This window comes from Sodiomyces alkalinus, assembly GCF_003711515.1.
Source record: "Sodiomyces alkalinus F11 unplaced genomic scaffold SODALscaffold_11, whole genome shotgun sequence".
NCBI classification, from domain to species: domain Eukaryota; kingdom Fungi; phylum Ascomycota; class Sordariomycetes; order Glomerellales; family Plectosphaerellaceae; genus Sodiomyces; species Sodiomyces alkalinus.
Genome location: NW_021167089.1, coordinates 384,951 through 407,591, shown reverse-complemented (window position 1 = coordinate 407,591; position 22,641 = coordinate 384,951). Strand labels below are relative to the sequence as shown.

At 56.1% G+C, this 22,641-nt stretch overlaps 8 protein-coding genes across 8 annotated transcripts; 6 read left to right on the top strand and 2 right to left on the bottom strand.

Moving 5' to 3' along the window:
* Positions 1-414: 414 nt before the first annotated feature.
* SODALDRAFT_283579 (DUF1768-domain-containing protein) lies at positions 415-963 on the top strand (the record flags this gene model as incomplete). Its single annotated transcript, XM_028608417.1, has 2 exons — positions 415-488; positions 573-963. Coding segments are annotated over 2 exons (465 nt in total), but the record flags the coding sequence as incomplete, so codon positions are not given.
* Positions 964-1,409: 446 nt separating this feature from the next.
* Positions 1,410-5,467, bottom strand: SODALDRAFT_346319 (hypothetical protein). The gene is made up of 4 exons (XM_028613250.1): positions 5,458-5,467; positions 5,317-5,370; positions 4,966-5,255; positions 1,410-4,877 (listed from the first exon to the last, which is right to left on the bottom strand). The coding sequence occupies exons 3-4, from the start codon at positions 4,996-4,998 to the stop codon at positions 1,557-1,559; spliced, it is 3,354 nt and encodes a 1,117-aa protein (XP_028463173.1). The 5' UTR covers positions 4,999-5,255; positions 5,317-5,370; positions 5,458-5,467; the 3' UTR covers positions 1,410-1,556.
* A 2,932-nt stretch (positions 5,468-8,399) lies between these two features.
* Positions 8,400-9,116, top strand: SODALDRAFT_337381 (translation protein SH3-like protein; the record flags this gene model as incomplete). The annotated part of the gene is made up of 2 exons (XM_028612677.1): positions 8,400-8,421; positions 8,515-9,116. The coding sequence occupies 2 exons, from the start codon at positions 8,400-8,402 to the stop codon at positions 9,114-9,116; spliced, it is 624 nt and encodes a 207-aa protein (XP_028463172.1).
* Positions 9,117-9,365: 249 nt separating this feature from the next.
* On the top strand, positions 9,366-11,469 carry SODALDRAFT_316760 (peptidase C1-like family protein; the record flags this gene model as incomplete). Its single annotated transcript, XM_028609320.1, has 2 exons — positions 9,366-10,020; positions 10,131-11,469. The coding sequence occupies exons 1-2, from the start codon at positions 9,764-9,766 to the stop codon at positions 11,467-11,469; spliced, it is 1,596 nt and encodes a 531-aa protein (XP_028463171.1). The 5' UTR covers positions 9,366-9,763.
* A 258-nt stretch (positions 11,470-11,727) lies between these two features.
* Positions 11,728-12,090, top strand: SODALDRAFT_328697 (hypothetical protein). Its single transcript, XM_028610757.1, has one exon. It carries the CDS (start codon positions 11,764-11,766, stop codon positions 11,998-12,000), a length of 237 nt encoding a protein of 78 aa, XP_028463170.1. The 5' UTR covers positions 11,728-11,763; the 3' UTR covers positions 12,001-12,090.
* Positions 12,091-15,548: 3,458 nt separating this feature from the next.
* Positions 15,549-18,300, top strand: SODALDRAFT_284116 (hypothetical protein; the record flags this gene model as incomplete). Its single annotated transcript, XM_028608446.1, has 3 exons — positions 15,549-16,472; positions 16,521-18,045; positions 18,128-18,300. The coding sequence occupies 3 exons, from the start codon at positions 15,549-15,551 to the stop codon at positions 18,298-18,300; spliced, it is 2,622 nt and encodes an 873-aa protein (XP_028463169.1).
* Positions 18,301-19,190: 890 nt separating this feature from the next.
* On the top strand, positions 19,191-20,611 carry SODALDRAFT_328694 (hypothetical protein). Its single transcript, XM_028610756.1, has 2 exons — positions 19,191-19,567; positions 19,697-20,611. The coding sequence occupies exons 1-2, from the start codon at positions 19,280-19,282 to the stop codon at positions 20,576-20,578; spliced, it is 1,170 nt and encodes a 389-aa protein (XP_028463168.1). The 5' UTR covers positions 19,191-19,279; the 3' UTR covers positions 20,579-20,611.
* A 562-nt stretch (positions 20,612-21,173) lies between these two features.
* SODALDRAFT_320712 (hypothetical protein) lies at positions 21,174-22,174 on the bottom strand (the record flags this gene model as incomplete). Its single annotated transcript, XM_028609557.1, has 2 exons — positions 21,174-21,313; positions 21,409-22,174. The coding sequence occupies 2 exons, from the start codon at positions 22,172-22,174 to the stop codon at positions 21,174-21,176; spliced, it is 906 nt and encodes a 301-aa protein (XP_028463167.1).
* Positions 22,175-22,641: the final 467 nt, after the last annotated feature.

The window sequence follows — 22,641 nt, the reverse complement described above, 5'->3', positions numbered from 1 at the left end:
TGCCGTCAAAAATGGACAGCAGCAGCACCAGCAGCAGCACCAGCACCAGCAGCAGTAGGCTTTTCGGAAGCGCCAAGGCGAAGAAGTGGCTGAACAAGACTACCGAGGTCATTGACCAGACCGTCACGCCTTACCTTAATGACCCGCGGTATAACCCGCTCATGCGACCGCAGACTTCCTCGTCCTCGTCGCAGCAGTATGGGCAGGCGCACATGCAGCACCGGCCGCCGCCTCCATAGGCATCATCTTTTCTTTATTTCTTTATTTATGTATTTATTTATTTATTTTCTTATTTATTTCCAATGATCTGAGTTTGTCGGGAAAAGGCCGCCATCTTCATCGCCGGGCGCTTTTACTGGCACCTTGGGCTTTGAATACGCCGTCTGGCCCGTGTTGGGGGAAGTGGTCGGTCGTTGGCTGTCCCAGTGGTACTTCTGTCCGTTTCGCGACGAGGAGGATCCGAATAAGGTGTACTTTACAGCAGAACAGTGCGTTCAAAAGACCTCTCATTCTTCAACTCCAGTGCTAGACGACATGAAAAATCTAACAAGAAGGGCCGGGGGCGGGGATAGCTACATGATGTACCACAAGGCGCTTCTCTTCAAAGACGCCGCCTCAGCCCATAGAATCCTCACGGCGAAACACCCCCGCCAAGCAAAAGACCTCGGCCGCAAGGTATCCAACTTCTCCGAGTCGACGTGGCGAGAACATCGCGAAGCCATCGTCCGTCGCGGTAACCTGTTCAAGTTTACGCGTGCCGTCTCCGAAGCCGGTCTGAAGGAGTTGCTGCTCGCCACGGGGGAGACGGAGCTGGTGGAAGCGTCGCCGTTTGATCCCGTCTGGGGCATCGGCTACAAGGAACGCGATGCCGAGAACGTGACGAGGGAGGATTGGGGGTTGAATTTGCTCGGGAAGGCTTTGATGGACGTGAGGACGATGCTTAGACGGCAGGACGGGAGTTGACGGTGAGGGAACGCCGGACACCGGACTATTTCATATACCTACTCCATCCGTTACTCATCGCATTATGAATAACCAATCCTACTCGCCTCACAACCCATATATACTGAATCAGGAGCTTCTCGGATAAAAAGACTTAGTTGAGACTTTTCCGTCCCTCGTCATGCATCACTTACCCGAGACGCAAGTGCCCGCAACTGCCGTCGCTTCATCTAGTACCAAGTACACACACAGTACACCGGTGCCCCGCCCCTCCGCTCCGGATGTGCACCGTCTGATCGGCCCCACAAACGCTGTTAAACGCCGGAAGGACTCGACAAATCTGGTGCTCTTGTCAAGGAACTGCCGGGTACATGCATGCCCAGCCAATACAGAAACTAACACAGGTCACGGTGGGTTCTTCTACCGATACTAATTACTTGACAGTCCCGGAAAAAGGTCAAGAAGTTGGGCGTAGAACATACGCATGTATATATATACCTCATATATAGATGGTGACATATCTTTTAGCAATGTACCGAGTAAGGCTGTCCGGGTTAAATCCCCTCGCTTTCCCTTCCTAGTGCATAACCTGACCTCCCTCCCATGGTCGCTTCCTACTTCCTCTTCGACCCCTTCCCACCCCTACCTCCCTTTCCTTGGCCCCCTTTTCCACCTCCGCCGCCGCCTCCACCACCTCCACTGCCTCCCGCCATCATGACCCTCACTTTACCCACCGGCACCACGTTGATAACCTCCTCCGCCTTGAACCCCTTGATGAGCTCCACTTCCCGCGGCCACATCCGCTCCGTGTCCTGCGCCCGCTCGTCCAATGCCCCTTTCCTCCCCGAATCCGCCTTCCACCTCTCCAAGATCTCCTTGACCGCCTTGCCCTTCTTCAACGCCCCCGGCTGCATCTTGACCCTGTACTTGCACCGAGCCATCGCGTTCCAAGGCGCGCACACGGGGATCGCCTCGACCAACTCGTCTCCCGGCAGCGGCGTCCCCACCAGGTCGTCCAACGCCGTCGTCTTCTCCTCCTCGTCGGCCTCCAGCACCTCCACCCCTTCCTCCCGCATCAGCCGCCGCACCTCCTCGTGTTCCGCCGTCTCCTTCTTCCGACGCTCGTGCTGTGCCCGCCGCCTCTCTTTCTGCGCCGCCAGCTCCGCTTCCCTCTGCGCCTTCGCCTTGGCTTCCGCCTCGGCCCGTTGCCTGCCCTTGGATGCGCCTATCAACGCCTGCGCCGCCAGCCGGTCCTCTTCGTCTTGGTCCTTGTACCTGGTCGCCATCTTCTTGGCCTTGCGCTTTTGCCCTCGCTTTTGCGGTTTCTTCGTGTTCGCCGGGGTCGAGCTTCCGCCACGAGAGCTTGCTGGTGCCGAAGGCCCTTCGTCCGTCATCGTTTGTCCTTCGGTAGCGGTGCGTTCCGTTGCACCGTCGCCATCTTCGACGGCGTCGCTGTCGTCTCCATCATCCGCGCCATCCCCGTCACCTACTCGTTCGGCGAGCTCTTTCTTAACAGACTCCTCCTCCTCGACATCCGGCTTGTTGGGCTCAGATGGTTTCCCTGAAACCTCCAACCGCCCCATCTCCTGAACCGGAGCTGGGTCTTCCGACGGTTCACCTTCTCCCGCCTCGTCTCCTTCGTCGTCGTTATTACGTCCCTGCAAAGGATTGTCACGCGGGGCGCTGTCCTCCTCCTCCTCCTCCTCCTCATCGCCGCTCCACTGTTCATCCATGCTCTCATCATCTCCGGCCTCCTGGGCGCTGGTCGACGCTGCCGACGGAATGGTGGTCTCGGGAATGCTTTCCTGCGGGGCGGAACTTGCCACGCTATCCGCATCATCGCGCAGCCTGTGCTTGACGTGCCTGGCCTTGCTCTCTTCGCTGATCCTGAACAGGACCCCCAGCCCGAGCAGCAGCGGAGCGGGCGGCAAGAAGTTCTTCTGCCCTCGCACCGTGAAGCTGCCGACCGGGAGGTACTCCCCGCTCGGCGCGGACTTGGACACTTGATCGGCGTGGACCCACCAAGCGCCCATGCCGGCCTTGGAATCCCATGCGCTGGAGCTGCAGACGGCCACCATGCCGGCCTGCGCCAGCGTCGCGGGGGGGATCGGCGCGTCGGGGGTTTTCGGGTTGTTCTTCACGATCACCGACGTTGCGCCGTGGAGGTCGGCGTGGCAGTAGACGTCCCCCTTCCGCAGGTACCGCTTGTACAGCATCTCGTTCTGGTGCGCGTCCTTGCCGCCGAGGACCAAGTACCCGTCGGACGAAATGAACCAGATGAACTTTTCGAACCACATCTGTCTCCGGATGGGCTGCAGGACTGCCTTCTCTTGCTTGAGGCCTTTCTTCAAGTCCTCTTCGATCTTGCGTTCTGCGTTCTTCAGCGCCACTCCCGACTGCTGCAGCGTTTTCTGTTGTTTCACGGCCGCCGTACGTCTCTGTTCGTAGTATCCTCTGGCGTTGGCCCACGGGGAGAGGCTCAAGTGGACGTCGACCTGAAGCCGCTTATCGGCGCCTCTTGAACCGGCTCCTGCATCCTCGTCGTCGCTGCTTTCGCTGCCGGACTCGGACCCCGACTCGTACCCCGACTCGTATGCCTCGTCCATGTCGTCGTCGTCCATCTCCTCCTCTCGGCCCAGCAATAGGGTGATGACATCCTCGTGGAGTCGCAGGGGAAGTTTGATCATCTCTGCCACCGGATTGCCCCGTTCCTGCTCTCGCTCGATGAGCTTGTTGATGTTGACCCAATCCATTCCCTGCTGCAAAAGGCCGTTGACGGCATCCATGGCTTCCTGGACGCGCTCGAGATTGGCCTCGATCGCGGCGGCCTTTTGTTCGTTCAACGTCTGGGCTTCCTGCAGGCCCTCGAGGCGCTTTGCATGGTCCTCCTTCGTGGCCTCGAGTTTTCTTTTCGCCGCAGCCTCGCGGTCCGAGAGTTTCGACTCGAGCTTCTGGCCCTCCAGGGAGGAGAAGTATTCGTCCACGGTTTTGTTGAAGCCCTCGAAGGTGAGCACCTTCGCCGATGGATCGTCGGCGGCCTTTTGCGGCTGGAACGGGTGGAAGTCTTCGTACAGGAGGTCCTCCCGTCGGGCCATTTCCGTGTCAGCGGAGTCTCCGGGGGTCTCTCCGGGTTCTGCTTTTCCGTTCTTGTGTTTGGCGATGATATACCCGGTGGCTTTCTCCGAAGTAGTAGCCTCCTCGACGACCCTCCGCGCCTCGGTCAATGCCCGGAGCAAGTGGGCCAAAAGCTCGTCGTTTTCTAGTATTTCGGCCGGGGAGATGGAGGGATCGAAATTGGTGACGAGAAACGAGTGATCGACGAGCATCGGAGGCAGTTCGGTAATCGTGGTAGCCAGACCCTTCCTCAGCTCGTCTCCGGGTCTTGATCTGCTCTTCTTGCCCGAGGCAGCAGCCGCCTTACGGGCGGCCCTGTCGACGGTGAGGCGCAGCGCATCCCTGAGACGCTCCTCGGTCAGCGGGGGGGCGCCGCCGTAGTTTTGCCTGTTCTCCAGAGAGTAGCTCAGCCCGACCCTCTGCGGTTCTTGGCCCTCCCCTTCGGGCACATTCCGGAGGAGTGCGAGGATCTTGAGGTCGGCGTCTGTCAGGATGACGTTGCCACTGGCGAAGAATTCGAGAAACAGGCGGTACTGGCCATCGCTGAACCGGAACTCGATGATACGGTCTGTGCCGATCTGGCGAACGGAGGTCAGGCGCCTCGTCTTGAGAAATTTGCGCAAACGTGCGACGAAAGCGGACGGGGCCGCGGCAGTAGTGCGCGCAAAGTCTGTGAGGTGGCAGCGGAAGCCCGAGTCGATGAGAAGTTGCTTCTTATTGTTTGGCTTGGCGAACTTTAGGAGTAGAATCTTGGAAGAAAGGTCGTAGACATTGGCCAGTCGTAGCGAGACGAGGCTCTCTTGGAGCTCGTGGGCGATGACCTGCGGAGTAGTAAGCTTCCAGTTAGCATAAAGCAGACCCTGCTTTTCTCCCATTGTTGAGCTCGAAGGGGGGAGTCGCGGGACAAACCTTGACATCGAGAGATGAGAAGCGTTGCTTCATGGTGGATCAGGGTAGCACGAGGGAACGGGAGCTGGTCCTGGTCCTGGTCCTGGTCCTCGAGCAAAGAAAGAAAAGAAAAAGAAAAGGATGAAGACGAGGGCGAGTTCCCTTAACTGGTGGTTGATGGAGAGGCAAAATGTCTGGAGGGGCACCGAAGCTCGTCGAGTTGACACACAACTTGTTCAGATTACGTCGATGCGGGGCATTTCCACTGTCTGAGGTACCTAAAAGTTAGGTATAGATCCGTACTTTGTCCGCTTTAGAACAAATGCTTAGTAATGATTTTAACCCGTTTGTCCAATTGCATACGATACGCACAAATATCAGGGTACCGAGGCACATTCATCCGTGTACAGCGTATCGGGACGAAGTCTACAAAGGAATTAGTCAGCACCAACCAACATCTATCGCCAGAGCAACGGCCAAGCACAAGGAATCAGAGGAGGCTGGGAAACCAACAAGTGCTAATTAGGGCCCCTTCCATCGTAATGATATAAGAACCTAAACTCCAAGACGAAAGGCAATAAGAGACAGCTTGGGGAGGCTGGAAAGAGTTCTGTGAGTCGACTTTGCTGGGTCAGAACGAGGATAATTAGGACACCACTAGCTCTCCCTGAAGTCGTCTGGAGACCGTTCGTTCGCACTTGTGACACGAACGCGCAAGACACGACACACGACACGGCACGACACGGCACAGGCTGAAAGTAGGACCAGGGGGTTTGTGGGGGAGTGGGGACAAGATGGCGTCGTCGCAGCTTGGCCTAGCACAATTATTACGCTGTATCTGTACAGACAGCCAACATGCATAAAAGGTAATAACAACTTAACAAGCCGAGTACGTTGTACGTTGTACCTTAACCTTAGCTTCTTGCACATCGCTGAAATCAGCGATCGCCGACATCCAATCGAGGGCGTCCACGGGGGACGGTCAAGAACACGAGGTGGTTGGGGCTCGACTTGCTGCTGGATCGCCAAGGCCTAGACCAATTGAGAGGACGGTAGAGCAGGTTCCCTGTGGGCTCTCCTGCACAGAGCTGCAATTAGGCATTCATACTGCGTAGGATGTGAGATGGTCGTTCTGTCTGAGTGCCATCATGTCACGTGCATTCCCAGCCGTCTCGAAAGGCCAAGCAAGCCCTTGCAACGCAAATGCAAATGCAGATGGCTGGGTCGATTGAGGAACAACCGAGGTTCAGGCCAAGCCGATAATTATCGTGATTGATTAGTTGATTAGACACGTCCTCAGATGAGCCTAGACGCGTCGCCCTGAAAAGCGTCGGAGAGGCTAAAGGGGACGATCGGACTTTGTACTTATTTCGTACGTTGTACCTTACACAGGAATAGCAGGAATACCTTACGTGCAGTGTGGGCAATTCAGGGGTAAGGATCCGCAGGTACATGGCCCTAAGCTGAAGCTATCACTCCGAGCTAAACCTCTTTGATCGAATGTAAACAAATACCAACACAATATCCCAGGATTCGCGGTCCTCATCTCGCCTGAGCTGAGGACAACAAATCTTACTCCCCCCTTTTTCTTTCTTTTTCGTTCGTCCACCAAGGTAGCATGTCACAACCACTCGTTACAACGTACTCCGTACAACGTACTTTTTCTTCCCCCAGCCTTCTTCTCAAAACGCCTCGATACACACACCCCTCGTCTGTATTATATACACCCTGGCCTCCCCTACACTGTACCACTCTCCTCTCACTACCGCGGCAACCCTCTGCCACGCAACGGTGCAACGAGCCAAACACAACCCCCGGCCACAAAACCCCATACGCATCGCCCTCTCCCGACTGTCGTATCTCCTCGTTTTCTTCTTCTTCCATACCTAACCGCCTTCCTTCTATCATCCATCGTCAAGCGCTTCTTACCCTTTAAACCTCAAGAAAAGCAAAGAACAACAGAAAAAGCACAAGAAGCGCGTGGTGCCATTAAAGCCCGGCTTCTTCCCTTTTTCCCCCCTTCTACTTTGTTTTTCTAGGAAAACAAAGCAAGAGGTTCTCATTCTTCTTTTGCTTTTCCTTTCGTCACCAACGGAAGGTCACGCTCAAGAAGAATAGCTCCTCTTTGCGCCACGCCAACAGTCGCCCATCCTGGACTTTGAGGCTCGCGTCCCCGTTCCCTTCAGCGTCTTCCCGTCCACCTACAAGGACAGCGAGGCCCAGACCCAGACCCAGACGGTCACCGAGACCGTTCATCAGGAGCAAGTCGAGGTCCATTTCCCTCCCAAGCCCGAGGCCGGACCGGGAGGTCAAGACTCTTCTTTCGCCGCTTCCGCCCCCGTCGCTGCCGAGCAGCAACTCCCTCCTCCTCGCAAGGAGCAACAGCAACGCTTGAGCGAAGAAGAGGTCCGCTACGAAGAACACTACCACCGTCCGGGCTTCCGTCAAGAGATCCAGACCACCTACGAAGAGTACCGGTATGTCGCAATTTTTTGTTTTGTTTCGTTTTATCTTGTTTCGCGTCCTCAACTTCGCTGCCCATCTGCTCGGACGCTGTCCGGATGTTCTCAACCAAATCAAATCACGCTTCATGTCGATTTGAAAAGGTAGCGAGCGGAGAGCGGACGACCAAGAGAACGGCGGTCCACAGGCAAAAAGGCGAAGAACAGACCATCTTTTTTTTCCCTCTTCGTTTTTCTGTCCTTGGGCTGGCCTGATTTCTCCTGTGCCGTCCCCGTTTTACTCCTCGTATTCTTCTTCCCTTCACCCCCCAGCCCACTCGCTCCCCCCCACCCCCTACCCTGGTCCTGGCCAAGTGATATTTATCACTTTATCACTTCAGCCCTCAGACCGCCCAAGCCACCCCTATTTTGGCGAGATTGATTTGTCGTTGTCCGCCTGCATAATCCATCCCACTGGACATCCACCCGCCGGGGCTCGTTGCCCGAGACCCAAGCAACAACACAGCACGCACGCAAGCAAGCAAGCCTTGCTTTTCTTTCCTTTTCCCAATGGCCCATGCACGTTTTTCTTCTTCCGCCCCGGTTGACCGAGTGACGATTGAAAACACCGGTGAAGAATTTCCCCTTCGTTTTTCCTCCGACTGACATCTTCCTCCTTCTTTTCCCTTTTACCTTCCAACCAGACCCCAACGCCCCAACAACTACTCCCAGACCTTCGTCGAGGTTGATCGTCACCACCGCCACTACGACACTCCCATCGACTGCATTGAACGCGAATACCGCGAACGCTTCCAGCCTAGCTACCGCTGCGAGGAAGTGACTGTCGAACGTCCTTGCCCTCCTCCCAAGGCCCAGTCCGAGTTCCGCCAATCCGAATTCACCGTCGAGGGCCGTAGCCAGGCTCCCGTTTACAAGGACAACGCTTCTTACAAGGTTACCGAGGAAACCGTCGAACCCCCCAGACGCCGCCTTCGCGACCGTATCAAGGCCAAGATGGGTTACTACGATGAAGATGGTGAGTTTTGAGCCCTACAATCTCCTTGGTGTTTTGGTTTCGGTTTGAATTTCCATGTTGCGAAATTTTCCTTTTCTCCCCAAATTTGGGAAGGCAACTACCGCTCCCTCCGCCAGGGGCTCAAGAACTTGGCTGACCGCCTTGTTCCCGAAGACCGCCAGGACCCCGTCGTTGACCGGGACGTCCGCGAGACGCGCACCTCCGTCAGCACCCGCTCCCGCCCGTGCCCCCCCAAGCAGGGCCCTTACCTGCCCAACACGGTCACCATCCCCTGCCACCACATCCGCATGGGCGACTTCCTGATGCTCCAGGGCCGCCCGTGCCAGGTCATCCGCATCTCCACCTCGGCCGCCACCGGCCAGTACCGCTACCTGGGTGTCGACCTGTTCACCAAGCAGCTCCACGAGGAGTCGTCCTTCATCTCCAACCCCGAGCCCAGCGTCGTGGTCCAGACCATGCTCGGCCCCGTCTTCAAGCAGTACCGCGTCCTCGACATGGCCGACGGCCGCGTCGTCGCCATGACCGAGACTGGCGATGTCAAGCAGGGCATGCCCGTCATTGAGCAGTCCAACCTGTGGGAGCGTCTCCGCAGGGCCTTCGAGAGCGGCCGCGGCAGCGTTCGTGTCCTCGTCCTTGACGACGGCGGCCGCGAGCTTGCTGTCGACATGAAGGTCATCCACGGCTCTCGCCTGTAAACGGGTCGCAAGATGTACCCCCCTCCATCCTGGCAAGGTGGTAACTAGGTAGAAGGAGATGTGTGTGTTTGGAGACGGGTGTTGTTTCAATGCAGTTAGTTGCCTTGTGTACTAGACCGGTTTTGTCGTTCTACTTCTGTGCCACGACAAGCTTTGGTCAGTGGATAGGCTGCTTTGTAAATGTCTTGAGTCTAGTCTACGTTGTAATTGGAGGCATCTCATTGAATTGAATCCCTTGCCTTCTCTTCTTTCGTCGTTCGTGTCATCGTAGCGGACTGTACTAGTACTTACCCAAGGTAAGGTACCTTCGTAAGTACCTAAGCTAGTAGCACCTCGTTTTGTGTAGGTGCCCTGCCTGTTGTCCGTACACTTACACCACTTACACCACTTACACTTCCCTCATCCTCAAACCTTCCGACGCCACCTGAAGCCGCAAACAATATGAAGCCCATTCTGAATGCCTACGAATATCTGGTCATAATAAAAGCCCCGCCATAGTCTGTCTGCTCTCTGTCCTCATCACTTCTCTCCTTACCTGCGTCTCCCTCCAAATTTGTCGAGTCGAACCACCAACTCGTTCCCCTTGTTTTCATCCCTACCTACCCCCTTTCCTCTCTTCACACCCTTTACTGGCAATCATCTTTTCCATGTCCTGGCTTCTCATCAGCATGGGGGGTAAACCCTCCAAGCCCCCGCCTCATGTCATCATGTCCGCCGAGGTCATGACCGACGAGACCCTCCATCAGGGTCTTGACGGGGTGCATATTCGCAATGGCCACCAGGAGAGTCCCGAATCCAACCAGATGAACGAGAAATCGGCTTGCCTTGCCCGTAAGCCCCAGAGCCTCTCGCTGCCGCTTGTCCAGTCATGGCAGCGCCGTTTCCTCGAAGAGCCCAAGAATAGGTATGTGTGGTGACATGAACTACCCACCAAAATCCCTACTTCACCCCAGCCAACCCCCCCCCCCCCCCCAAATCCTGAAAAGATGTTTGTGCTCACAACTATTCCCAAAGGCTCGCTCTCATGGCTCTCAGCGTCGGTGATCCTCGCAAGGCCCTCATCTCCGCGGCCACTATCCGCGCCGACCCCCACGTCTTCAACGTCCGTATCCCCCTGGAAGGCAGTCCGGTCACCAACCAGAACGCCTCGGGCCGCTGTTGGCTCTTCGCCGCGACCAACGTCTTTCGCGTGGCCCTCATGAAGCGGTACGACCTCGCCGCCTTCGAGCTCTCCCAGTCCTACCTCTTCTTCTGGGACAAGCTGGAAAAGGCCAACTGGTTCCTCGAGCAAGTCATCGACACCGCCGCCCACGGATACCACCTCGACTCCCGCCTCGTGCAGCACCTCCTCGCCGAACCCATCTCCGACGGCGGCCAGTGGGACATGGTCAGCAACCTTGTTAGCAAGTACGGGCTCGTGCCGCAGTCCCTCTACCCGGATACATGGAACGCCAAAAATTCGTCTGTCCTGAACAGGATCCTCAGGTCCCAACTGCGTGAGTATGCCGTAGTCCTCCGTCGTCTTGTCGAGCGGGAGAAGGAGAAGGAAAAGGAGGATGGAAGGGAGAAAGAAGACGAGGAGGACAAGGCCACCACGGCCTCGCAGGCCGTCACATACGCCAAGGCCCGCATGCTTCGCGCTATCCTAGGCGTCCTGACCGTCACCCTCGGGCCGCCGCCAGACCCCCGTGCCGAGTTCACCTGGGCGTACGAGGACGCGGACGGCCAGGCACACGAGCTGCGCACCACACCCTGCGTCTTTTCGCTCGCGCCCTGCGCCCTCCACCGCGCCACCAACATGGTCTCCCTCGTGCACGACCCCCGCCACCCGCCGCTGACACGGCTCACCGTCGACCGCCTCGGCAACGTCGTCGGGGGCAGGCCCGTCACCTACGTCAACGTCGACATGCACACCCTCAAGGCCGCCTGCGTGGCCAGCCTCCGCGGGGGGCAGCCCGTGTTCTTCGGCTCCGACGTCGGCAAGTTCAGCAGCGCCACATTCGGCATGATGGACCTCGACCTCTTCGACTGCGAGCTCGGCTTTGGCGTCGGGCTGCGGGGGCTCGACAAGGCGGATCGGCTCCGCGCAAGGGAATCGCAGTTGACGCATGCCATGGTCCTCACGGGCGTGCATGTCGACTCCCAGGGCGGCACGGTGCGGTGGCGGGTGCAGAATAGCTGGGGCGAGCGGTCCGGGCAGAAGGGCTGGTTCGTCATGTCCGATGCGTGGATGGATGAGTTTGTCTACCAGGCTGTCGTGGACCCTCTGTACCTCGCCAAGGAGGTCAAGGACGTGCTCAAGAAGACGCCTGTCGTACTTCCTCTATGGGATCCCATGGGGAGTCTTGCGTGATGGTTCTGTAATGCAAGTGGGCCAGCGTCAGTGATGATATAGATTTCCAACCTGAGCCCTCTGACGGTCGAATATGGATGTGATATTTCCCTGGAAAGTGTAGGAAAGCGCAATGCCAAATACTAGGTCTATTGGCGCATTTACAGAACCAGGACATGCAACGAATACGAAAAGTTGGCGTTAATCGATGAACATCTTCATTACCTCGTTCTCGTAATCGCAGTGTACTTTTGCCCCCCCCCCCCCCCCCCCCCCCCCCCCCCCCCCCCCCGCCATATCAACTCATGCAACAGTATGAGAGTAGTGCCCGTTACCTTGGGAACAAGAGAAAAGAATGGGGATACAGAAAGGAGGTTCAGGTATGTGGGCACTCTGGTTCCTACCGGAGTCGCGTGTGACGTTGAAAATGGCAACCTGGTAGCATTGGTAAGAGCTAAGCAATCTGGTGATGACGTCGGCTTTGAAAGCAAGTCTGGTCGCCGATTTTGTGCCACTGCGTTTTCTTCTCAAATCCCTCGTCTCCCGGGGTGATCCTTGAGAAGTTGAGCCCGGGCCTCGTGCGAGGGGGGTTAAGAGCCATGGAAGGTCGCTACCCGACGACGGAGTTTGGGGGGGGGGGGGTTGATGGTTGCGCATAGTTCAGAATGGCGGGCTGGTTTTCAGATGGGAAACCCGAACCAACCTCAGATCAACAACCCAAAGAAAACCCAACCCATCACTTGACCCCATGTGCAATTTTTGTCTGTGTAGCCAGGGATTAGTCGAAGATCAAAGGGGGTTACTCGCACTGCTTGGATCAGATTGGAACGGCGCACGGCGCACGGCGTAGCGGATATTCCCTAGAGTAAGATCGGGTTACATAGAGAACTAGAGACACAAGCTGAGCTTATTATTAGTGTCAAAAAGAGATGAGCCACAAGAAGTTGCGCAAGACGTGATCAGACGAAGCTCGGCGCAGAGAGGGACCCCGCTTTGGAGCATGAGCGAGTCTGGCGGCTATGTTTATGAAGGGCACAGGCTCAGTTGTGAGTCTTCAACTCGATGTGATTGATGGACGAAGTTGCCCGGTCAGGCCAGGGAGCGCAGACCTGAGAAGAAGAGAGTGGAATTGTTTCGAAACCAAGGGCCCCTGTGGCGCGGGATAAGGCAATTGTTTGGCGAAGTAATGTAATGGTTGGGTCGCAAAATGATTGCAGCCTAACAATGTCAATCCTGCTATCGAGCCATGGCCCCTCCCATAGTGCAAAAAGTGTCTAGAGCGACACCAAAGGAAGCAAAGAAACCACGTCTCGAAGCCAGCGGGTAGAGACGACTCCTCGTGGGAGGATCACGGGGATGGGAATTGACTGGCTGTTCCCCGTCTTGGTATGTGACGATGCCGTGGATGGCGGATTTGTGGATTGGAGGTTACAGGTAGTTATTACTTGCTGGGTTGCAAGTTGGAAATTCAGGGCGGCACCCCGGGCGCAAGCAAACCGCCTTGCCCATGTTTTGCCCGATGTCGATCAAATCCGGTATTCGAAGTGAGGGCCAAAGCAGCGACAAGGGAATCTGGGAAGAAATAATTGAGGGGGGGAAAGCCGCTTTCGTTCACCGAGGCCTCGGGTCTGGGTCTGTGTAAGTTTCCAGGGTCGTCAAGGTACGAGAATTTCGGACCAAGTACAGATCACAGCCCATCTAAGCTTCAACGTTTCGTTTCTTCGTGTTCTCTCTGGAGACCCTGGCAAAAGTGCAAGGGTGAAGTTCAGGCCGTAGGTTTTCGGGCGGTGTTTTCAGTGCGAGGAGAAGAAGAAGAAAAAAAGGTCTGTTCCGAAAGTTCCGTACTTCCGTACCAAGGCAGCAAAGAAAAGATCATGGAACTAACCTAATTCAAGGTGCAGCAAGGCAAGAAGACAAGGACACCACACCGAAAAGACGCCGGCTACGGGTCTTGGCAGCGAAACGGAAACCTCGAAGAGACGAAGAGACGTCATCGTCATCGTGGCGATTTCGACTAAGGTACCGTTGTAAGGTAGTCGCTACTTCCCGAATTCCCCAACAGCCTCCAACGGCGCTTTACCCCGCTCCACCCCGGGCCAGCATTTTTCACATCGAGAAAAGACTTGCTTGAATCGGGAAGGGGGAAGGGACCTTCCCGCAGCTCGGGGGGTCATTCCTTCCCTTTGCATTTAGCAACAGTACCTCAAGGACCGTCAGCCCCGAGCCCGAAGAAGCCCGACCATTTAATTACGGAAACCGTCTTTCTGTCCATCTCACCTGCCCTGCCCGTCTGTCTACGTCTTTTTTCCTCGCCATCTCACAGGGCATCCCCACCAACGCCACTCCCTCCTGCAATATCACATTCACCTACGCCCCTAATTAATCATCATCTCATCTCAAGTTGGTTTACATACGGACCCACCAGCTCATCGATTTGATGGGCTCCACACTGCCTTACGGAGTACGAGCATGAACATGACGACCCTTTTCTAGCGGAACCTCAAGAACCTCAAGAACCCCTAGAACCCCATTGTGTAATTAGTGTACTCCGTACCTCCCTGCAGGTACTGTTACTTGTCCGATAACCTGCAAGACCTCGTCTTGCTGACGCAGCTTCATCCACTCTCGGGCTAGCTTAGTTTGGGCATTGCCTTTTAGCACACCCTCACCACCTTCTCTATCATCATCACCGCCATCCCGAGGCAACATCCCCAGGCATCACCCAAGGCATCACCCAAGGCAGCACCCAAGGCAGCACCCAAGGCAGCACCCCAAAACGGGACCGTCATGCGGCATCTCCCATGAAACCTAGCTCCCCTCCCACACCGAAATTCTCAAATCCCTCAATCCTCTGAGCTCTATCACCGTCTACAGACAACTCTTGCATCTCATTCTCTTTGCCATCTCGTTTTCTCTCTGAGCTCGAACGGTTCCAAAGACGTGAGGCCAAACTACCAACGCATCTCTCCAACGATCAGCGCCTTCCGCTCACGCGTTGCTCACTTTTTACCCTTCTTCTTGCTCCCCCTTTAGCCAGGACACAAACTTCTTACCACCATTGCATCCGGCTTCCACGATTACCACACCGACAACGGAGATCGGCGGACGAGATTTTCAGAATATATTTTTCGTATTATAATTAACTATCCCCATCCCCGACTCGACTTCCTCGCCGAAAGTCGCTAAGCGACGCCGATACAACCAAACCATTCGATTCGAGGCGTAAGGCGGATCAACCTGTCAGCCTTCTATCACGCTCAACTCGCCCCATCTGGTAATTTTTTGTCTTCCCCTCCCCTCCCCCCTCCCCTCCTTTCCTCTCCCTTCCGCCAACTTCAATCCCCTCGACCCCACCAATACCCCCCCTTGTTCTCTCAGGATTACGACCCCTCCACTTCTTCTTCCGGTCCTCTATCTCCCCTGACAAAACATGTCATTCCCCTTCGTTTTTCTTTCCTCCACTTACTTTTTCACATAACTTCGGGATCCATCTTATCTACCATACGATGTTAATATTCATCGCCTGACTTCTCCAGACACAGGCGAGCGGATTACTTTTCGATAGGTCGTCGAAAAGGAATCATCTAGAATCGGACATCGCGGTATACCTATGGGGAGAGGAGAGGGGCACGAGTGTACCTTTATGCGCAATTGCTGCCCTGAAGGCTGAGCCTCAACCCCCTCCTTGCTCATTATTATCAATCCGTCCCGATCGTCCCGCCCCCTCCGCACCGCACCGCCCAAATAAACGTCTGATTTTCCTCTCGCCGGCAACGAAACCCGGACCGGGGTTTATTGCGCACTTCGTTCCAAAAACCTACGGGCAGAACCAGAAAGAAGAGGAGGCCCGGCGCCTCCCGTGGCCACCCACCTTCATCTTTTTTTTCTTCGACTTCTCCCCCCGTTTTCCTTGACGACGCCGCCTCGATTCGATTCGATTAGTTATCTGCTTCTTCTTCTTCTTCTTCCTCTTCTTCTTCATTTATCTGTCTCCGTTTGGCACTCCATTTACCCTGACCCATCATTTATTTGCCTTCCTTCTTGGAACCGACGACAACGAGCAGCCAGCGAGGATTTTATCTCGCTTTGCCCACGTCATCATGGAACCCCGCTACTCACGATATGGCTACCCAAGGCCGCGCTCGCCGACTTTCAACCCCGCGAGGGCATCTATGCCCAGCAGCGTTGGTTTTACGTCTATGTACGGTGGGGACATCCAGGTCATGCCTCCTTCGTCTCGATACCAGCCCGTTGGCTCCAGAGGCTACACTGCCGCCGGCCCACCTGCCAACCCTCCTGCTGCCGCCACCACCACCGCCACTCCTAGCTATGCCGTCCCGAAAGACCCTCTAACCCGCGGCCCAACTATTCGCGAACCTAGTCGCGCTCATCGCTCCTCGACGATTGATTCAGCAGCCACCCGGCCCGTCATCGTCACTACGACCCAGCCCCGGACGCAGCACGGTGCCTCGCATTCCCACCACACTAGTCCATCACGCGACGAATTCCGTGCGAGCGACTCGCAGTTCTACACACAACCCGCTTCTTCTTCTATACGCTCTCGGAGCCACCACCGAGGCACCTCGTACGCCGGGACGACGGACGACTACAGCTACTTGCGGTCTGCCGACACCTTGCTTTCGTCTAGGCCCGACCCGTACCGTCCGTCGCGCCCCGCCGTCCTCTACTCCGGCCAGTCACGACATGATCCAGCCGCGATCGACTACGGCGACGCCGGGTACGAATATACAACACCGAGCGATCTCGCCCGCTACGACTTGTCCCACGAACGCCCATCCCGGTCGCGTAGGCGGGAGAGCCTTGATCGCGGTTACCATCGTCCGACCGTCAATGTGCCCACTGACATCGGTCGTCCTTACGCCAATGCCACCGGTGCCGGAACGCGCTACGACAGTCGGGGCGGACCCCCGCCTACGACCCGGGGCTTCGATAGGATCAGCCGAGGCCCTACCGCCTCCGCTCCCTATGACTCCAACCCGCTGCCACCGTCTATTCCGCCCGCGGTGCCACCTGCTCCCGCCCACCTCCAGGCTTCCGAGGGCTCGAAAGAGCGGGCTGGCGGAACATACGTCGAGCCTGCTGCTCCTCCCGCTGTCGATCCCAAGACTTCCCGACGACGCCCCGTCTCCGTCTACCAGGAGCCAGCTCCTCGGTCTAGCCATCACGAAGATTACTACCGGAGCCGCGAGGAAGATCGTAATTATAGGCAGCTCAAGGACCTCGAACGCCAGTATGACCCCCCATACGAGCCCGTTCATGGCGTCTATCGGGACGATGACATTGCGACCCGTGGGTTCGGCATCCTCACTACCGACGGCGCACGTGCCGATCCGGTTACCGTCGGGAGTGAGCACGACGAGCGCCGCGAGACTCGCAGAGAATATCGCGTCCCGGGTGAAGATAGGAGGGGTGGGTCTGACGAAGAGATCAAGTATCCTTCTGGTCGCGAAACACGCGGCACGCGCGATGACGACTGGAAAAGGAGTCGCGAGCCATTCCGGCCGGAGAAGGATACGAAAGACCCGGGACAACGGCACAGCCAGGCAAGCGATGAGGAGCCCGAGCGGGTTAGGTTCCGCGACGAGGTCGGCACAGGCTTGGGCGTCGCCGCGGCCGCGCTTGGTCTCGGGCACGCTGCCAAGAAGGATGAGACGCCAGCCGAGGAGTCCGAAAAGGAATCCCGTCGGCGAAGTCAGGAAGAGGAAATCCAGCGCGATCGGGACCGTGAACGTCGGAGGGAAAGGGAAAAGGAGGAGGAGGAGGTGGCGGCGGCGGCGGCGGCGGCGGCCCGTTCTGCCGAGCGTGCGGAGCGACATAAAGCTCGCGAAGAGTCTACTGATCGGAAGGACCATTCCGATGGCGAGACGCGGGACCGTCATCGGCGTGAAGCAGAAGCCTTCCGCGGTGACGAACCCGTCAGGGCATCGACGCGGGATGATGGTTTAGCAGACGAAGACGACAAGACGGCAGGCAAACCAAGGCGGTCACGAGTGACATCTGCGTTCGACCCCACCGACACCAATGACCTGCGTGACTTGAGAGAACAGCTCTCAGACATGAAGGCGTCCGATTCCCCGAAGGAGAGAAAGGGGGACAAGCCCACAGTTGCGGAACGCGAAGAGGATATGGCCAGGACAACAAGACAGGAATTACCTAGGGGGAATCCGGCCGCTTTGTCCCAACAATCTTCTTCGATGTTGGTAGAAGTGGATGAGTCGCAGGCACGGGGCCGCGAGGTGGTGCCCCGAAAGGCCGAAGAGAAGCAAGTTCGCGTGGTTTCGCCACCCCGCGACAAACATGACAAGCCTCTCAAGAGCATCCTCAAACCGCCAAGGAAATTCCCAGAGGAAGAGAACCCGATTCGCGAGGGCGTGGCCCCGCATAAGGACGATAAGAAGCTGCGAGAGGTCCCATCCAATGCACGGTGGACCAAGATCTCCCGGCGAGTTGTGAACCCGGAGGCTCTGACGATTGGGAAAGAGCGGTTTGAAGTCCGCGATGATTTTGTTATCGTGCTTAGGGTACTGAGCTCGGAAGAGATTAAAGAATATGCGACCGCAACGGCGCAGCTACGGGGTATGTTTTTTTGAATGTTTTCCATCCAAGCGGGTTTCAGCTTCCAGGTTCCAGATCTAACTGTTTTCACAAGAACGCCGAGAAAAGGAACGCGAAAGGGAGCGAGGGAAGGAGCGGGATCGAGAGCGGGAGCGGGATCAGAGACCTGAAGAGGACGAACGACCAAGACAATACCGCCACCATCGGCGAGACGATGATTACGAACGTTACGACGAGGAACGTGATAGAGATCGAGAGCGGCATCGAAGGCATTGACGAAACGACGAGACCGAGGAACCCAGGTATTAACACCACGATTCCGGCCCGAGTTGGGAGATGGCTATCCATTCAAAATCCACCGCCGAGGATCAATGTGCTTGTTTGACGGGCGTCAACCACTCCAAACCTTGTAGGGGCTTGTCACGACTTGCCTCTTTTCCTTTTCCTTTTCCTTTTCCTTTTCCTTTTCCTTTTCCTTTTCTTATTTTTATTTTATTTTATACTTACCCCTTATAGATTTGGGATTTTTTCCTTCCTTCCTTACTTTAGTGTCTATGCTGGTTGACTTGTCGTATAAGGGGAGGGAAAAGCAAGGCGCGGGAAAAAAATAAAAATAAAAACAGGTTTCATTTTGGGTTCAAGGTATGGATGGGGGTATGTCACGATGTTCTGATGTCTATGTGCCGCCACAACTTTGATACCCTTCCTGTTATACCGAGCTTTTCGAGTTGGGCTCTCTGTTCCGAGATATATGTATAGCAAGGGGACTTCGGAACCAATCATACGTATTCGGAAATTGACACCGAAAAGGGCACTGGGCGTGCACTACACGAGAAGGTGAGTTGCATCAGATAAAATAAACCCACGCTCTGATCCTATCTAGAATTTGAGTATCGTCTCTTCTTCGGTCGCTCGGTGACGTGCAAATGTTCGTCTTGGCGAAGGTATCACGATAGATGCAGGGCAGGGGTGAGAAAGTGACAAATGAGGGCAAGAAGACGCACGTGATGTCGGCGCCGAGGCTTATGTACCTTACCTTATCTACCCCTCCCCCACATATTAGGACGAAGTATACGTCACTACGTCGCAAGCAACAACATTATGAGCGAGCGACACAGTGTAACGCAGTGTAACGTGCGACCGATTCAGCCTGCAACTCAGTGGCAGAGAAAATTATGTATTTCGACTTTGATTAATTATTAATTTCCTGTTAGACTCCCGAGGCCGGTTCCCTTTTTCTTCTTGTTCTATTCCCATGTCTCACGAAACACATAAAAGGGCGAAATTCGTCCATTGCGTCGGCAACCCAGCTTTCACCCCCGATAAATACCTCGAAGACGCCTCTCGCCAGCAGAAAGTTGGTGAACATCTCAACAAGAACGACCTATACCATGCCATTGTCACGTCTTTCGGTCTCCCGGAGCGGGATACCTACACCTACCATGCCACGACGAGCGTTACGCTAGCTCAGGTCCAACACGTCGTGAGCCTGGGTGGCGTCAACAACCTACACGCCTGGTACAGGGCAAAAGATGGCATCCCGGTAAGCACTCCGCTTTTCCGTCTTCTCTAGTATCATAATCTCTCTCTTTCTCTCTCCCCAAATCTCTCTTTATTAGGCCTCACTATCCCGAGAACCACGACTTGGCCACTGACCGCGGACGCCGGGCAGCTGGACCCTCCACCGCCAGGCGACATAGAAGCCTACATCTCCATCTTCGAGCCAGCCACGCAGACGACCTCCGCTCTAAAAGGCATGCAAAGCAACGCCAAGAAAGGCTCCCTTCGCGCGCAATCCGCCGCCCACCTAACCGCCCGACGTTTCCTCCACCCCTCCCGCGCCGCCCAACTCTCCATCCCGCGCTGCAAGACGCCTCCCGCCGCGAACCCATACTTCGACTTCTGGGCCTGGTCCTGCCGCAACCTCGAATGGTGCGGCCCCTGCGCGGGGCCCGGGCCCTCGGAACGCGTCGTCGCGACGAGCCACCACGTGCTCCCCGTCCTAATGCACCACTTCGGCTGCGCCGTCCCGTCCCACGAAAGCCTCGAGCTCCTCCGCCTCGTCGCCGCCGGCCGTCCCCTCGCCGACATGGGCTCCGGGAACGGGTACTGGTCCCACATGCTCCGCGCCTACGGCCTGGGCCCCGTGTTTCCCGTCGATAACATGCAGAGCGTCTGGCGGGTGACCTGGGTCCCCGACACCATCGTCGCCGACGGGCTGCGCTGGCTCGCGGCCCGCGACGGCGCGAGGGATGTGGTCTTGCTGCTCGTGTACCCGGTCGTCGGGGCCGATGGGCGGGGCGCCTTCACCCGGGACTTGGTCGCCGCTTACCGCGGGGACACCATCGCCGTTGTCGGCACGCAGAACCGGAATGGCTATACTGGGTTCAGGGACGTGACTATGGACGAGTACATGGAGACGCAGCAGAAGGAGTGGGTCAAGGTCGTGCAGGTGGCCCTCCCCAGCTTTCCCGGCAAAGATGAGGCTCTGTATATCTTCCAGAGGGGGGATAGGGCGCCGGTGTCAGATGCCACCAAGATAGAATCAAGTTAACACACAAGTTCAATGCGGTGCCTGCTTGTGTGTCTCTCAATGTTCGAAATACCCCCCTACTTGACAGACCGCTCGATGAGAGAAAGCTGGATTAAAAGAACAGAGAGGCCAAATCGTAAGACGAAGAATGGGCACAATATAGCGCATACCGAAACGGCTATATGCAGAACGACTGGCGGAAGCAAAACATTCCACCTTGGTTTTTGACCAGGTTTTCCTTTCTTTATACAGGACCATCCTTCATCGTCTCTTCACGTCAACAACCCCCACCTAATAAGATAGAACAACAAGACCTTCCTCGATCCAGGCAATACAACAGAAACGGAGTCGAGGAGTTTCAGTACCAGGGTAAAAAAATCAGAAACAGCCGCACAGAAATCAGCCCTCGCACTTTTTGGGTGCTCCAGTACGGGGGGACAAGGTATCATAGCAAAGCGGGTATTTTGCTTGCTGTAAAGAATCGAAAAAAAAAGAGGGAAAAAAAAAACCAAGGCTGACTGCTCGCCAACATGGGGGATTTCCGACGCGACGCCTTGCTTGAAGCGAATGCGTCAAGTCGACGTGGTAGAGGGTAGAGAGGTATGGTATGTATCGCCTAGTCGTCGGACTCGGATCTCCGCCTTCGGTCATTCCACTTCCGCTTGCCGACGCGAGTCTCATAGTGAGGCGCAACGACCTTGATATCCTGCATGACCGAATCAATGGCCGATCGGGTTTTATTCCGATAGCAGTCCACTATAAGAAAAAAAAAAAAAAAAGAAGCAACATGATTAGTCAATGATATTCGGACGAAATTTGGAATTTTTGTCGACGAGACGGTCAAAACTTACGGGCTCGCTGGAGAAAGATGTTCCGCTGCGCAAAGACACGACTCTGGAGCCAGGCCATGCGATACCCCAGATCATTCAACCGGACTTCCCTGCCGCGCATCCCCTTCCTCAGACGCGGGATCGGGACCTCGGCCTCGGTGTTCTCCCCGATGGGCACTTTCGCCATTTGGGACGACCGGCCCCGGTTCCTCGTCATCTCACGGCCGTTCGTGTCCTCGATGCCGTCGTCTCCATCGTTTAGGTCGTCCATGAAGAACCTCGAACCGGTAGGCGAAGGAGGCGGGCTTTGCATCTCGCGGGGGAAGAACGAGTCCGGGTAGACCGCGGCGCTCTTGCGGAAGGAATCGGGAATCTCCTGCGTATCAACCCCCTCGAGGGTGACTCGCACACGCAGTCGGGAGTTGCGCGAATGGTCATCGACGAGGATGAATTTGCGCTTCTTCGCCTCCGGTAGGTTCGGAAACAGGTCGTCGGGGCCGTTCGAATGTCCCTTGTCACGGCTGTGATGTCTGGTGGCGGTGATGGGACCCCCGTGAGAACCGCCGCCCATGTGTGACATGGACGCCGAGTTGGGCGCTGGGTAAGCGGAGTGCCCGCCGTAGCCACTGTTGTTGAATACCTGAGCCTGCCGCGTGTCGTCGGCGTCGATGTTGGGACCTTGGGTAGGGGCTTGATGGTGGTGATGTTGCTCATCCATGTACTGTCCACCGGCTGTGGAGGGGAAGAAAGGGGCAGCGTTAGCGAGGAGTCCTGCCCAAATCTGCATTGGGAAAAGCCGCGTCGATCATGTCAGGGGTGTGAGAAGAAGAAGAAGAAGAAGAGAGAAAAATGGGGTGTGGAGGTGTGGCCTCTGAAAGGATAATCGGCAGGATCGGGGCAGGGGTCTGTCTTCATCTCTTCCAAAATGTTCCCAAGAAACGAAAAGAGAAACAACGCGATCGATGGTGATGTGATTGGAATGCCAAAAGAAAAGGAGGTAGACTGATGTGTTCCAAGGTCATGCAGCTTTAAATGCCACAGGACTCGTTGGAACCCTCATCTGTCGTCCATCCCACCTAGGCTTGGACATGAATGATATCTGCTTCCGAAATATCGTGCGAGTGTCTAAGAGCAGTAGCAGCAGCATCGATGGTGAGAGCCAGCAATTGGCATGTGACTGACTATGATAATGTACAAGCCTGTGCCGATGAGAAATGGAAATCCCTCCTGACAAGCCGCTGAGTCCTTTGCTGC

What these genes read in the sequence shown, in the direction of transcription:
- SODALDRAFT_328697 (XM_028610757.1), top strand. Translation starts at nt 11,764, where the DNA reads ATGAGAGTAGTGCCCGTTACCTTGGGAACAAGAGAAAAGAATGGGGAT.
- SODALDRAFT_346319 (XM_028613250.1), bottom strand. Translation starts at nt 4,998, where the DNA reads ATGAAGCAACGCTTCTCATCTCTCGATGTCAAG. An exon ending in TCTCATCTCTCGATGTCAAG is followed by an intron (nt 4,878 to 4,965) that starts GTTTGTCCCGCG and finishes ACTACTCCGCAG; the next exon opens with GTCATCGCCCACGAGCTCCA.
- SODALDRAFT_328694 (XM_028610756.1), top strand. Translation starts at nt 19,280, where the DNA reads ATGTCTCACGAAACACATAAAAGGGCGAAATTCGTCCATTGCGTCGGC. An exon ending in GGGCAAAAGATGGCATCCCG is followed by an intron (nt 19,568 to 19,696) that starts GTAAGCACTCCG and finishes GACGCCGGGCAG; the next exon opens with CTGGACCCTCCACCGCCAGG.